Source organism: Pipistrellus hanaki (genome assembly GCF_964339955.1).
Source record: "Pipistrellus hanaki genome assembly, chromosome: 11".
In the NCBI taxonomy this organism is placed as follows: Eukaryota; Metazoa; Chordata; class Mammalia; order Chiroptera; family Vespertilionidae; genus Pipistrellus; species Pipistrellus hanaki.
Window position 1 is genome coordinate 27,546,970 of NC_140513.1, and position 15,605 is coordinate 27,562,574.

The window sequence follows — 15,605 nt, forward strand, 5'->3', positions numbered from 1 at the left end:
CTTAGCACATCCTAGGGCGGAAGGAGGGGTGATTGCTGTGAGGGAGGAGGGGTGGTCGCTGTGAGGGAGGAGGGGTGATCGCTGTGAGGGAGGAGGGGTGGTCGCTGTGAGGGAGGAGGGGTGGTCGCTGTGAGGGAGGAGGGGTGGTTGCTGTGAGGGAGGAGGGGTGATTGCTGTGAGGGAGGAGGGGTGATCGCTGTGAGGGAGGAGGGGTGATTGCTGTGAGGGAGGAGGGGTGGTCGCTGTAAGGGAGGAGGGGTGATCGCTGTGTGCACGCTCACCCAGCTGGCCGCTCCTGGACACCCAGCCCCCAGTTCTGACCGCCTCTGTCTCCCTGAGCACCAGCTCCGTGCGCTCGGTCAGCGTTGGGAGCACGGAGCCGTTCCTCCCTGTGACTCCTGCCCGGCACTTCCACCCGCCCTCAGGGCCCCTCGCTCCCTGTTCTCCTGAGAGGACTGTGCCTGGAAGCGAAGCCTCCTTTCTCAGTCAGGCCAGGGCATGATCCTTGGGGACCTGCACAGCCCCTCCCAGGCCTTTCCCCAGAAATCCCCTGCTCCTTGCTGGCCAGAGCAGGCCCAGGACACAGCCCTTGGGAAAAGGGGAGAGAACCCACTCTAAAGCCCTGTGGTTGTTGATGGTCATAAAACTTTATGGTCCTTTGGCCTGAACATCTTTCATGGTCTCCCTTTGGGTTTTCACTCTAACGACCCTCATTGTCCCTCATTGTTTCCGCTGAGGGAAGGCTGGGAAGGTAAGTGGCTTGCTTGGGTCCCTGAGGGGTGGAGGGTGGAGCTGGGGTTGGACAGAGATCCAGTGAAGCCTAAGGAACCCTAAGGAACCCTTCCCTCCCCTCCCTGGGGAACAGCCCCACTCGCACTTGGTGACGCTGTGAACCCTCAGGTCATGGCGGGTGGGCCTTGCCTTGGGAGCAGCAGCCCCAGGACCCTCGGTGAGGCTGGCCCATGCTCCTGCTCACAGGTGAATCCTGGCCGGAAAGGCTGAGGCATGGGAGACGGTGGGGAAGGGGCGGGGGAGGCCCAGCTTTTCCAGGCTGTGAAGTTTTCCCACCGGTGCATTGTTATGAGGGTGCATTGTTGTGAGACGGTTCCAGGCTGCCGGTCTGGGACCCCGTGTGGGCAGGTGTGGAGAGAGCCGCGGTGCCCTCAGTGAGGGAAAGCGTCTGTCCCCATTCCTGGGCAGCTTGTCTCTGTCCCCGGGCCGGGCAGTGGGTTCCTAACGGAGGCCCAGGTGGATCGGGGTGAGGCAGACTCATGAGCCTGCCCCATGACTGAGGAGGCTGCCTGGGCCTGTGGCCCCCACTGGTTTGGTTTCTGCCTTGACCATCTTTTACCATCCACCTCCCTGCCTTCCATTCCCTGCCCAGGCGGTCAGCCTCCAGATCGGTGTGGGTGGGAACGGGGCTCAGGAGGGGGGGAGCAGATCCCGTCCTGCAGCACCCCCAGCTCTGAGCTTCCTGACGGGGCAGGGGTGGGGGGCTGTGGGAGGACGGGGGTGTCTGTGTCCCACCACTCCCTGTGCACTGACACACACACACACACACACACCCCCAGTGTGCAGGCGTCTCCTTTGCTGTGTGTTTTCCCCTCTCTGTCCACAGTTCGCTCCGCTCCTCCTGGGGAATGGGTCCCAGCTCTCACAGGCGCTCACAGGGCCGGTGAGTTGTCTCCTGGGACGTGACCCTGGAAAAGGCCATTTTCTCCGCTCTCCCTGAACGTCAGGGCCAGGAGTGGCCGCTCGTTCGTGATTTGCCTTTCCCCTGGTTTAGGGTGGTCAGAAAGGGCTCCTCTCCCTCTGCAGCCGTCCTTCCTTTCTTCCTCTCTCCCTTGCTTCCACCTTTTCTCTTTCTCTCCTTCTAGTGGGGGCCTCTCCCCTTTCCTTGTTAATCCTGTCTGTAGCCACGCCCGCTGACGGAGGAGCTTCTTCTGGGGTCTGCTTCTCCCTCTCCACCCGCCTCCTCTTCTGCTCCCTCCACCTGCTAGAGAGAGGAGCGCCGACCTAGCCACTGCTGCGACTGCTGCCACTGCCACCGCCACCGCTGCCACCCCACCCTGGTAATGTGCACACGCCCCACGTCCGACCCTGAGCCCAGGCCCTGCAGTCCGGGGGAAGCTGTGTGCCAGCCTTGGACCCTGTGGGCTCCCGGGCAGGGCCGGGGGCTCTGGCGCCTTGCTTGGAAACGCCAGCCTGTTGTGCAGAGGTCTGAGAGATTTTGCCGTCCTGAAATTAAGCCACCATGGGGCTCATCTTCTGTACGTATATACTTCTGCATCCTGCTTTTCCTTAATTCCATGTCATCACATCTTCCCGTGTTATTTCACAGTCTGCATAATCATCACTTCCCATGCCTTCATAGTAGTCGAAGCATGCAGTTCTACCATAATTAACTCAGCCGTTCTTCTACGTCAGCAGCATTTAGACCCTTTCCACCTTCTCACGAGTGTGAATAATACTGGGACGGACATCTTTGGGTCGAAAGCTTATTCTGAGTTTGTTTCTACATTTCGGTTTCTCTAGGTTAGGTTTCCATATACAGGATTGTGGGTTCAAAAGCAGTTTAAGCTTTTTATAGTTCTTACGATAAATGGCCACGTTGTTTTCTGAGAGAAGCCTTTATTTTCTGAAGTGTTTTTCTGCAGAAAGGCTGTGCCACAGGCCCCAGGAGAGACAGACATCATGCAGTGGCTTCTGCGGAGCTGGGGTTTAAAAATCCTCCGTGTCCACCTCACCAAGAATCGCCACTTTCAATTGGGGGTGTTGGGGTGCAAATCCTTCCTTGACTTGCAAAACGTGGCCCTTGTTTAAAACCATCAGAGGCTTCCTGTGGCCTCCGTCAAAGGTGATGCCTGAGCATTTTAGCGGATCCCCAGCTTCCCTCTCCATCTCATGATTCGTCCACCTCCACCCTCATATCTTCTTCTGGCTTCCACCTTGTGTACTTCTTGTGGTTCCTTAAATGCTCTCTTTTCCCCACAGCCTTTCCAATCGCTGCTCTCTCTCCTAGGACTACTAAGCGTGGCTACCTTCTTTGAAGCCTTCTCCAGTCCCCTAGGACTAGGTTAGTGTCGTCACCTCCACCCCATCTGTGCTTGGCTCTGCGACTCCCCTTCCCTCCCCCTCTCCCCTTCCCCGGTAGCTGTGCACCACGAAGCGTCATCGCTCAGCACATGGTTCTGCTTGACCAGCTCTCCCACCCACTGCCAGGGGCCTGTTTCGTTTCCTTTTCTGTGTCCCTGCTGTTCAACATGACGCAGACACTCATCGAATGGCAGGAATTAATGCTTCAAACACGAAACCCAGGGCCCTCTGGCCCTCTCCTGTCTCTGGGGCTGGCTGGCTCTTTCCTTTTCTTGGTCACTGCTTTATTGAGACGTGATCACATACCGTTAACATTCACCTATTTAAAATCTGTCACTTGTGCTCGCTTCGGCGGCACACATACTAAAATTTGAACGATGCAGAGAAGGTTAGCATGGCCCCTGTGCTACGATGATATGCAAATTAGTGAAGCATTCCATATTTAAATAAATAAATAAAGTCTATAATTCAGTAGCTTTTAGTATATTTATCTAAACCATAAAATCAAGTTTAGAGTATTTTTATTGAGCCGAAAAGAAACACCTCTTAGCTACAAACACCTCTCCATTCCCCACCGCCCAAGGCAACCAACCACTCATCTTTCTGTGTCTGTGGGTTTGCCTGTTCTGGACGTCTCGTATAAATGGAATCATAATAAACATGTGATCCATTGTGACTGACTCCTTTCACCTGGTGTGTTTTTAAGGTTCATCCATGTTGTAGCATGTATTTGTACTTCATTCCTTTTTATGGCTGAATAGCATTCCATTGTATGGATGTACCACTTTTGTTTATCCGTTCACCTGCTGATGGGCATTTGTATTATTTCCACTTGTTAGCGGTGGTGAATAATGCTGCTATGAACACTGTGTAAAAGTTTGTGTGTGGACATGTGTTTTCATTTATCTGGGTCTGGGCCTAGGAGTGGGATTGCTAGATCGCATGGTATTTCTTAGTTTATCTAACTGAGGAACTGCCAGACTGCTTTCCACAGCGGCTGCACCATTTTACGTTCCTACCAGCAGTATAAGGAGGATTCCATTTTCAGTGGACACACTATTTGCTCTTTCTTATCTTTAGTGGAAAGAAGGCTCTAGGGAAAGGTTTTACTAGCCCTGGAGGACTACCTAATACTTTAGACATTGCTCCCTGCCACCCAGATGTGCCAGCAGGGCACTGAGTTTCCACATGATGTGTCTGAAGGTAGCTGCTGCTGCTGCTGCTGCTTCTTCTTCTTCTTCTTCTTCTTCTTTTTTAATATATTTTATTGATTTTTTTACAGAGAGGAAGGGAGAGGGATAGAGAGCTAGAAACGTCGATGAGAGAGAGACATTGACCAGCTGCCTTCTGCACACCCCCTACTGGGGATGTGCCCGCAACCAAGGTACATGCCCTTGACCGGAATTGAACCCGGGACCTTCCAGTCCACAGGCTGACGCTCTATCCACTGAGCCAAACAGGTTTCGGCTGAAGGTAGCTTCTTCCTTCTTTCCTCTCCTCTGAGGAGCGTGGCCTTCAGGCCTGTGCCAGGCCGCCCACCTCGGGTCTCCTCACTCTGGCCCAGGCCGGCATGCCTGACCAACTCAGGCTCCTGTTCTCTCTGTTCTGGCCGCTGTTGGTTCTGCTTGACCAACTCTTCCCCCCACCCTCAGGATTGTGTGCCCAGATAAAAGGCTGCTCTGTGACCTTCGGTCAGGGGGACTGCTATCCTGTCCAACTGTGGAAATGCCATATGGTGTTTGACCTTTCTTCCTTCTTTTAAAAAAAAAATATATTTTATTGATTTTTTACAGAGAGGAAGAGAGAGATAGAGAACTAGAAACGTCGATGAGAGAGAAACACCGACCAGCTGCCTCTTGCACACCCCCTACCCACAACCAAGGGACATGCCCCTGACCAGAATCGAACTTGGGACCTTTCAGTCCGCAGACCGACGCTCTACCACTGAGTCAAACCTGTTTCGGCTCTTCCTTCTTCTTGTCCTCTCCTTCTGTTAAGAGGAGCCAGTTGCCCTAGAAGGAAGGGATAAATATAGCTCTTTAAAAAAAAAATGTTACTGTTGATAGCATTAGGGATAACTATAATGCTTATCTACCAATGCAAAGAAGCCTGCACATTAGCCCGGTTGGTGTTGTTTGGTAGTTGAGCATTGACCCATGAACCAAGAGGTCACTGGTTTGATATCTAGTCAGGGCACATGCCTGGGTTGTGGGTTTGGTCCCCAATACAGGAGGCAGCCAACGGATTAGATTCTCTGTCATCATTGATGTTTCTGTCTCCCTATCCCTCCCTCTAAAAAAAAAAAAAAAAAAAAAAGAATAAAAATATATTTTTGAAGAAGAAGCCTGCACTTTTAAAAGCCCCATCTTTCAGGAGGACACCTGCAGCCAGTGCGCCGGCTCCACTCCACTGAGGGGCCTTCCGGCATTTCACGGTCTCTGAAGGCCTCTCTGTCCTTCTGCTGCTGCTACTAACACTCGAATCCCCTGAGTCACAGGTTAACTCACTTGAGGCTTAATCCTTTGAAAAAATTAGCCCTCTAGTTACCCCTCTAGAGAAGCAGGATTAGGGAGGAGCTGAAAGTTGATTGGGAAGGACACCCACAAACACAAGAGGAGTTGTCTTCAGTCTCTGGGAGACATTTTTAATCTATTTTTAAAAATATTTTATTGATTTTTTACAGAGAGGAAGGGAGAGAGATAGAAACATTGATGAGAGAGAGACATCGACCAGCTGCCTCCTGCACATCTCCTACTGGGAATGTGCCCACAACCAAGGTACATGCTCTTGACGAATTGAACCTGGGATCTTTCAGTTCGCAGGCCGATGCTCTATCCAGCAAATCAGTTTAGACTGGGAGACATTTTAAGTATACATATATATTTTTTTATTGATTTCAGAGAGGAAGGGAGAGATAGAAACATCAGTGTTGAGAGAGAATCAATCATTGTCTGCTTCCTGCATGACCCCTACTGGGGACTGAGCCCGCAACCCCAGGGTGTGCCCTTTTGACCAGAATCTAACCTGGGACCCTTTAGTCCGCAGGCCGAAGCTCTATTCGCTGAGTCAAACCAGCTAGGGCAACACTTTGAGAGGTCTGACTATTCAAGGTGAATGGGAAAAGCTCTGCTGTAACAAAAATAGTATCTGACATTTATTGCCAGGCAATGTGCAAAAGGCCTTGAATGTATTGTCTCATTGAATACAACCCACCAGTTGTCATCTTCATGACCAAGTGAGGAAATAGAGGCCCAGATGCCCATAGCTAATAAGCGAAGAAGATGGCATGGCTGTTACATTTTGGCTTGGCCACACTGATACATGTCTACTTGAGTGAATGAAGTAGCCGGTGCACTGAGTCCATGTGCCCTGTGAGGAGGGGCAGGAATGAAGGCAGGTGCCTTCCTCCCTCCTGCAGAGGAATGGGCACCTGCAGTTAGCAGTGGGGGTTGGTGGACTTGCCAGGGCCTGACTTTCTTAACAAGAAAGTTCCCCATGTTATTTACAGCATTTCACCCGAAGAAGCCTGGAACGGACATTTCTGTAATCCCCGGGGAGGAAGAGGAAGGCACACTTTCCTCCTCTGTCCCTCTGCTGCTCTGGTGTCCCTAGGGCTCACACTTGCAAAAAATACCCTGCTGTTCCCCTCCCCCGGGATCACACAGGTGAGGAAGGATGGGAGAGAAGCAACGTGTAGTTCAGGTTGTTTAGGAAAACTGCCTGAGTCGTTTTCAGTGTGGACCACACACTGGAGCACTTTATTCAGGGGAAGGAACTATTGCGTCACACGTTGGCCGAGGGCAGAACCGGGTTTTCTCGTTAGAGTTCTCCTCCATTATGCTGGGAGCTTGGCTCCACAGGGGCCCGTTTGTTGCTCCAAATTACCAGTTTCTGGGAGAGGAAAAGTACTTAGTGTCGTCTCACTTAAGCATCTGCTTAGATCAAACAGTAGTGACCGGGAGGCCAGATCCTGTGGTCCAGACATGCAGACATGACCACCAGGAGTACCCCCCCACCCCCACCCCCTGTTTCTTACAGGAGAGTGTAGTGAGAAGAAGGGAGCATTGGGCAACCCCCGTGGGTCTGTTGCACACGTGTGAAAAGGCTTCAGTGAAACACTGCCTTTTCCCTGGGCGGGAAAAGTGCTCCATGGGGATGCATTGTGTTTGAAAATATCCAGAGAACTCTTCTAGGGTCTTCATGGAGCCGGAGGAGCAAGATGGAAAGCACCAGGTGCGGGCCTCTCTCCCCATCACCAGGAGGTAGAAGGTGTGGGAGGAATGTGGTAGATCTGGCTCAGAATGAAAGTGGTTACAAGATTGTCGAGATGACTAAGTGACAGGGCCTGCAGGTAAGACACCTAACCCTTTGCCTGGTATGCCATATCCGCCCCTGCCCTCCCCCCTCCGTGAATGTTAGCAGTGCATTGTCCTAGCAATAATTATTACTACAGCTTCCTAAGTTTTCCCATGCAGTCTCTCAGCTCTGAACTTCTTTGTGCCTCATGGCTTACACAGCATTGACGGAAGGCATGACATGTGGTGGGACCGTCAGAGAAACTGTGTGCCATTCGTCGGTCACAGCTTTCTCTTTTCACCGAGTGTGGTTAGAAGGCTTTGTCATGGGCTGAAGAAAGGAGCTCTTGTGGGAGATGTTTCCTTAAGGGAGATAGTGTTCTTGTGGGTGCTTTGTCTGACTTCCTGGTACTGGCTTTCCTTAAGTGGCCGGTTTCCCTGAGGCTGGGCGGCTGTGGTGAGGTCTGCCCGCTCTGCACTCACAGGTCACTTCCTGGCACACGTTTCCAAGTCCTCTTCGGAGCCTGTGTACCCACTGCAGGCCCTTATGGGATACATTTTCCCCCAAAGCAGAGACCCTGATCTTGTTTATCCCGAGAGACAGGGAAAGAGCATAAAGTGAGGGTTCTGGGTGTTTGGCTCCAGTCCCAGGGGTGTCATTTGTGTGGCCTTAGTTTCTTCAAGGTGTGATGATGGGGAGGGTTCTGGTCAGGATGACAACATGTGCCTGGAGGGCTTGTGAACTGCTAAATGTAAGGGTGGCAGTGTAAGGGCTTGTGAACTGCTAAATGTAAGGGTGGCTGCTGTTACTGTCCTTACTAACCCAGGGCCATGGGCGTTGGTAAGAGCCGAGACCCATGCTGGTGACTCTAAGGGGGCCCTTTGGTTGGAGCTTCCCAGCAAGGAATGCTTTCTGACATTGTATGTTGAAACCCACCCATCGGTCTTCTCACCCATTCATTCATCCATTCATCCACCCATCCACCTATCATCCAGCCAACCAGCAGTTATTTATTGAACTCTTATTATATATGCCAAGCAGTGTTCAAGGCACTGGGTGAATAAATAGTGAACAGCTCCAGCCTTCATTGAGCATGCTTTCGAGTGGGAGATGGAGGGTTTGAAATAAACAAGATAAATAAATAAAATACGAAGTATCTTTTCACAAACAGACTTGGTGCTTTGAGACCCAGTGGTTGGCATCCTAAAGCAGGCATTGTCTTCTCTCTCATACGCCCTGTTTCTGTTGTGTGTACCACACTGCTCCCCAGCAGGCATTCTGAGCACCAGGAGGGCAGAGATTGGGTTGGGTTTCTCATATTTCTCTGTGCCTAGTTTAGTGACAGACACCTGGTAGGCACACCATGTGGTTATCAATCACAGCCAACCATATAAAGAGGGTAGAAGTAAAAAGTCCCACAGGTACCCATTTCCTGAATGTCTTTTCTGGAATTAATCTACATATAGTTTATAAATAAGTGACGCTTAAATGTTTAAATGCCTCTTCACTTAACTGTTTTGAAGATCATTTCCTTTTAGAGAGTTCATATTTTTAAAAATAACTCTATCCCATTAGATGGATGTGCCATCATTTATTTAACCAATTCTCTATTGATGCTTATGTCATTGTTTGTAATCTTTTTTTAAAAATATATTTTTATTGATTTCAGAGAGGAAGGGAGAGGGGAGAGAGAGAGATAGAAAAACATCAATGATGAGAGAGAATTATTGATCAGCTGCCTCCTGCACACCCCCTACTGGGGATCGAGCCTGAAACCTGGGCATGTGCCCTTGACCAGAATCCAACCCAAGGACCCTTCAGTCCGCAGGCCGACACTTTATCCACTGAGCCAAACCGGCTGGGGCTGTTTGCAATCTTTTGCTGTTGATGAACACTCCACGGGGAATCATGTTCATATGCCATTTGCACATTTGCAAATCCTGCAGGATAATTCTGAAAAGTGGGGAATACTGACTCAGGACATACCACATGGTATTAATTCACCAATGAGGGCAGAAAAGGAGGCCCAGGCGCGGATTAATGACCACATGTAGTGGGCAAGTCACCAGTCCCTGTGTTCTGCTCAAAGTCCTTACGGCATCTAGTCTCACTCCTTCTGTTTCTGCTCCAGGCTGGAGAGTCCACATTCAATCGCGCTAAGCTCCTCAACGTGGGCTTCCGAGAGGCCTTGAAGGACTATGACTACAACTGCTTCGTGTTCAGCGACGTGGACCTGATCCCCATGGATGACCGGAACGCCTACCGGTGCTTCTCCCAGCCACGGCACATCTCTGTGGCAATGGACAAGTTTGGGTTTAGGTAAGAGCTGTTCACCAGAGTCTGTAGGAAACATGTTCCTCTCTGACATGACAACTAGGAGATGCAGTTTCTGCGGCCAGGAGAGCCTCTGTGCTCTGGGGAAGAGCGCCTCCGCTGAGTAGTAATTCTTTCCATCCTCCCTTGCTGAGGGCATGAGGTCTGTGAGATAAATACAGGGTTGTTGTAAAGTCCTTCCCCCAGATCAAAGGTATTCAGGCCCTGAACTTGCTGTCTTGGGGGGAGGGATCTAGCTGTAAAAGTCACTCTCTGGCCCCCATCTTCCCTCCCACCCTCCCTGTTTATGTATCGTCTTCTTAATATACGCGGGCTTATACCCTGACCCCTCTTTAATTCTGCCCTTGAAGCATGGTGGGAGGGGATCACCTAGTTCTTTTCCATAACACCATGTCTATTTTCCCAGGACCTCTCAGGCTTGGGGGTGGGGCAGGAGGTAAGAGAAAGCACAGAGACAGCAAAACTAGGTCTTGTCAGCTCAGCTGGTAATTCCCCTAGAAGTGGCTGAGGGTCTATCTCCATAAAAACACTCATTATCAAAAAACCATTACTGGCGTGGCCACCTGGGGTTCAAACCCTTGCTTTGCAAGTGCAGACTGTACTGTGAGGAAAGCAAAAGGTGGCTGGCTGACTTGGCACCTCAGTGTCAGTAGATTATTACCCATAGATGACCTGAGATTCATTAAAGCATGTCCCCAGGGAGCTTGCTTGTGGATACTTGCAGTCAGAATGCTGAATTCCTAAGTGGATTAGAAAATGATAATTGCTTTTTTTTTTCTTTTTTCCTTTTTTTTTTTTTTTTTTCTTTTAGGTTTTGTTTTTCTTGGGTTCTGTATGGTTTGGCTGACTTTTCTCTTAAATCTGAGTTAGCATTTTTCTTAATTTGTATGATAAGTTTTGGTTTCTCTGGATTCCAGTAAGAGCCTGAGTGCGGTTTGGAACTGCACACAGGGCCGAGAAAAAAAAAACAACCACAGCCTTTGAAGGACCCCAGAAGGCCTTTGCATGGCCTCTGGACAGGTCCTCATTCTGATTCTTAACATTTCTCATCCGTGCTTCCTCTGTCTTCCTCAGGAGGCCACAATTTATAGCCACTGAAACACTGAAATGCAAAAAGGTTTGGTGGGAGGAGAGCCCAGATGCCCTGCTGCTTGAAAACGTGTCAAAATAGATTCACCATTATACATACCGCTAAGTCAGGACATGGTAGAAATTTCCAAGGAAAGTTTCAGGAATGTATCTTTTTTATTTTTTTTCAAATCAGAAATTTTGTCCTTTTTATTGAGGCATCACAGTTGCTCTATATATTACCCTGTTATATTGAAAATACAAGCTACTTTGTAAAACCAAAGACAAGCATAGCGTACAAAGATAAACTATGTTTTATACAATGAACCCGCCACTGCCCTCCGTCTGACGTTATTGGTAAATTTTAAATATCTATTTATTTTGTGAAAACGATTATTTTACACACTCCCTAAGTACATCTGCATTATAAACAGGCATTCTCAGAAACTGTTTCTAGAGGCTTGTTGTAAAAAGGAAGCGTAAAACCAGAAAAGGGAGAAAGCAGAAAAAGTTTAAACCACACACAGTAACTAGCATATAAAGTACATTTAATAAAGTTGACATTCCATTGCAATATCAAGGAATCAAAGTGGAAAAACTAACATTATATGTACTGTACATATAATGGTACATGTAGTGAGATTATTTCTTCAAGCCAAATCAAAACCACACATTTAAATAAATTTAGCAACTATTCTGATGATGAATGCTGCACCCTTCATCAATTACAAACAAAATCAAAATAGGAAGCATGCCGAAACAGGTTTGGCTCAGTGGTAGAGCGTCGGTCTGTGGACTGAAAGGTCCCAGGTTCGATTCCGGTCAAGGGCATGTACGTTGGTTGCGGGCACATCCCCGGTATAGGGTGTGCAAGAGGCAGCTAGTCGATGTTTCTCTCTCATCGACGTTTCTAGCTCTCTATCTCTCTCCCTTCCTCTCTGTAAAAGATCAATAAAAAATATATTTTAAAAAAAGATAGGAAGCAGGCTTGAGCCATTCCTGTCATTTAGAAGCAACTTTTATTTCCTAACTAAAAACAAACCATCCTGACCAGTGGGTGTTTGCATAATAATGATGACTAAAGCACACATCACTGTGCTTTCCTGACTGAGGGCAGTCCAAACTTAGCTCCTCTGCTGGGGAAAGATGAATGGCAGAAATGCTATTTTTTTTTTTAAAGATTTTTTTAGAGGGAGAGAGCGAGAAACATCAATGGGCTGCCTCCTTCATGCCCTCTACTGGGGATTGAACCCACAGCCCAGACACATAACCTGACCACAATTGAACCCATGACACTTTGGTGCCTGGGATGATGCTCAACCCACTGAGCACACCGGCCAGGGCCACAAATGCTGTCTTGTCTATTGGAATCAGTCAGTTTTCAAGCCAGTAAACCTTTGGAAGAATGGAAGCTAGACTGGTAGATGGGCTGGGCACATGACAGCACGGGCACAGGGAGACCACAGAACCACCTCAGATTCCAGGACTTTCTGGATGAGGACTTCCCGTGCAGGAGCAGATTCCTGTCTGGTGCAGAACTGGGCTTATGCTTATGTAACCGACTGATTTTCTACATCCCCACAGAAGCGACACAGTATTTTTAGAAAGAAGATTCTATTTTTTGACACCTGTGACTTCTCTAAAAATAATCTGAGTCTACTATTAAAACAAAGAAAGCCCTCATAAATCTCCAGTGAAAAAGTTCCAGAGAATAGCAATAACTTTAGGAGTGTTTATTTTGAGCAAGTTTTATTTCGAGAAAGTAAACACTTACTAACCCTGGTCTCTGTGTGTGTGTTTCCTTTTTTCCCCCCCAGCTTACCTTATGTTCAGTTTTTTGGAGGTGTGTCTGCCCTGAGTAAACAACAGTTTCTCACCATCAATGGATTTCCTAATAATTATTGGGGCTGGGGAGGTGAAGATGACGACATTTTCAACAGGTAATGGTCATAACTTGGATCTCCTTCTCTGTCTTCCTTTACTTCTAGTTTTTCAATCGATGCTTGATTATTCTGCAAGGCTTTGACCCTCAGGAAGGATGCAGTCCCCACTCAGCCCAGGGTCTTACGTGTGCCCAGCTATAGACACCATACATGCTGAAGATGTCTTTAGGAAAATTAGCTATTGCTATTTAAAGAAAAAAAATTTAAATTTATTGGTTTTTAGAGAAAGAGGGGAAGAGAGAAACATGGATTTATTGTCTCACTTATTATTCATTCATTGGTGGTTTCTTGTATGTGCCCTGACTGGGGATCAAACCCACACCTTGGCGTATAGGGATGATACTCTAACCAGCTGGGCTACCCAGCCAGGGCAGCTTCTGTGATTTTTGCATTAGCCTGGGAAAATGTAAAATGAGAACCAAGTGAAGGAGTATACTTTGATGCATACCACGTGCCATTTTGTCCTAAAAGAGTAAACATGTGTCCTTCAGCCCTAGCTGGTTTGGCTCAGTGGATAGAGCATGGACTGTGGACTGAAGGGTCCCAGGTTTGGTTCCCGTCAACGGCACCTGCCCAGGTCGCAAGCTCAATCCCCATTAGGGGGCATGCAGGAGGCAACTGATCAGTGATTCTCTCATCACTGATGTTTCTCTCGCTCCCTTCCCCTTCCTCATTGAAATCAATAAAAATATATTAAAAAACAAACAAACAAACAAAAACACGTGTCCTTCATAAAAATTCAGCATCTCATTGCAGTCATGTTTGAGTATGAAACAAGTTTCTTTGGACAGGATCCCAAGTTCCTCACAGAACATTGGTCCTGTTTTATTTGTTTATTTAACTTTTTGGACTATTTTAACATACACAAAAGACGACAGAGTAGTGTGATGGCTGCTGTGTACCCACTGGCCCCAGCACACATCATTTCACAGCCAACCCCCAACACCCACACCCGCGGACTCCCTGGGAGTTGGTAAATCTTTATCATGTAGCTTGTCATTACAGATGGTATAAAATCACCTGCCAGTAGCATTTGAAACCGCATTCTGCCCAGTTCTCCCCGGCAATGGAGGCTTCAACCCTGCCAGCTGCGGATTAAAAGCACCTACTCCCTCTGGGAGCCGGTCTGAACTTGTCTCTGAGTTTGATGTCAGAATATACCCTGGTGCCTTCCTGGATTGCAGAACACTAATTTGATCAGTTAAACTGAAGGTGTCTGCCAGGGCAGCACCCAAGCCATTCAAGGTTGGCTTTCTGTGAGAACTTGGCATAGGCCCGAGTCTTTAATGCAGGCCTTGAAGAACACTTGAGTTTTCAAGTATGCAGCTCGAGTGTCCGCTGCATGCGAGCACTGTGCCAGGTGGGCCCCATCGGGAAGACCCTGAATTCATGGACACAGAGTCTAGACAGAAACAAGCTTGCTCCCACAGTACCACAGCTGGGCAGACACTGGGCTGATGTGACAACAGAGACCTGAGTGGTCAAAAAGGTTGGGGGCCGTGGGGCCCAGAGAACACAGTACTAGAGCATCCTGGGCGGAGGGACTAGAAGGGTGAGTGGTTTGTGGAGCAGCTTTCTTGGGAAATAAAGGACCTAACTCTTCCTCTCCACCTACTCACTGTCTGCCAGGTCCTGGGGGCAAGGCCAGCAGCCTTTAAAGTCATCCAGGGGCACTGCCTCTTCACTCCTCTGTTCCTGCTTTGGTTTTGGTCCTCATTCCTTTTCCCCAGACCCGAGGTCGGCAAACTCATTAGTCAACAGAGCCAAATACCAACAGTACAACGATTGACATTTCTTTTGAGAGCCAACTTTTTTAAACTTAAACTTCTTCTAACACCACTTCTTTAAAATAGACTCACCCACCCTTGCCGAAACCGGTTTGGCTCAACGGATAGAGCATCGGCTTGGGGACTGAGAGGTCCCAGGTTCGATTCCGGTCAAGGGCATGTACCTTGGTTGTGGGCATATCCCCAGTAGGGGGTGTGCAAGAGGCAGCTGATCGATGACTCTCTCTCATCGATGTTTCTAGCTCTCTATCTCTCTCCCTTCCTCTCTGTACAAAATCAATAAAAATATATTATAAATAAATAAATAAATAAATAAATAAATAAATAAAATAGACTCCCCCAGGCCGTGGTATTTTGTGGAAGAGCCACGCTCAAGGGGCCAAAGAGCCGCATGTGGTGCGCGAGCCGCCGTTTGCTGACCACGGCCCTAGACCTACACACAGAACCTTCCACTCGGTTCTGGCTGCCCCTAGTCTTATTCCCTACTCCCCCTTTTTATACTGCTTATCAGAGAGACGTCTCCTTGCCTAAATACCTTTGGGAAACACTGTATTACATCCTTTCCTGACACTGGCACGGCTCACGGGCTGCTTGAAGCTTTGAGAAGGCCGCCATGGTTCAGCCTTGGCCCATCTTGCCAGCCTCATCTCCAGCCACTTCCCACCCCAGACCCGTGCACCGGTCCCCGAGGCTTGTGCTGCTCCCGAGGGCCCTGTGTCTGCTCTCCCTGCCTTTGCCTGTGCTTTCCTGGCCGCCCAGAGGGCTCAGGCCGACGCCATGCATCTTCATGACTTGGCTCTGCCTACTCTTACTTTCTGATGACGATTTGTCCCTTTGCTCCTCGCAGATTAGTTTTTAAAGGTATGTCTATATCTCGCCCGAATGCCGTGGTTGGGAAGTGCCGGATGATTCGCCACTCGAGGGACAAGAAAAATGAACCCAATCCTCAGAGGTGTGTTCTGTGTTTGTTTATATCCCTTCTTCCCTCTCCAGGATGGGGCAGAAGGGAGGCCCTGGGGAGGGCTCAGTCCAAAGGGGGAAAAGCAACAAAGTGCAAATGCGTAATACCTTTTTTTTTTCT

The 15,605-nt window shown here is 48.8% G+C and overlaps 1 protein-coding gene and 1 long non-coding RNA gene across 2 annotated transcripts in view; both read left to right on the forward strand.

Annotated features, from left to right (window-relative positions):
- The window catches only part of B4GALT1 (beta-1,4-galactosyltransferase 1), a 47,558-nt gene that overhangs the window by 31,061 nt on the left and 892 nt on the right, over positions 1-15,605 (forward strand). The window contains exons 3-5 of the mRNA XM_084898001.1: positions 9,524-9,711; positions 12,612-12,734; positions 15,372-15,476. Coding sequence (XP_084754127.1) covers positions 9,524-9,711; positions 12,612-12,734; positions 15,372-15,476 — 416 coding nt within the window. The remainder of the gene's footprint in view (positions 1-9,523; positions 9,712-12,611; positions 12,735-15,371; positions 15,477-15,605) is intronic.
- On the forward strand, positions 1,618-9,089 carry LOC311629691. Its single transcript, XR_014796236.1, has 2 exons — positions 1,618-1,675; positions 1,878-9,089. It is a non-coding gene; the product is annotated as an uncharacterized lncRNA (long non-coding RNA).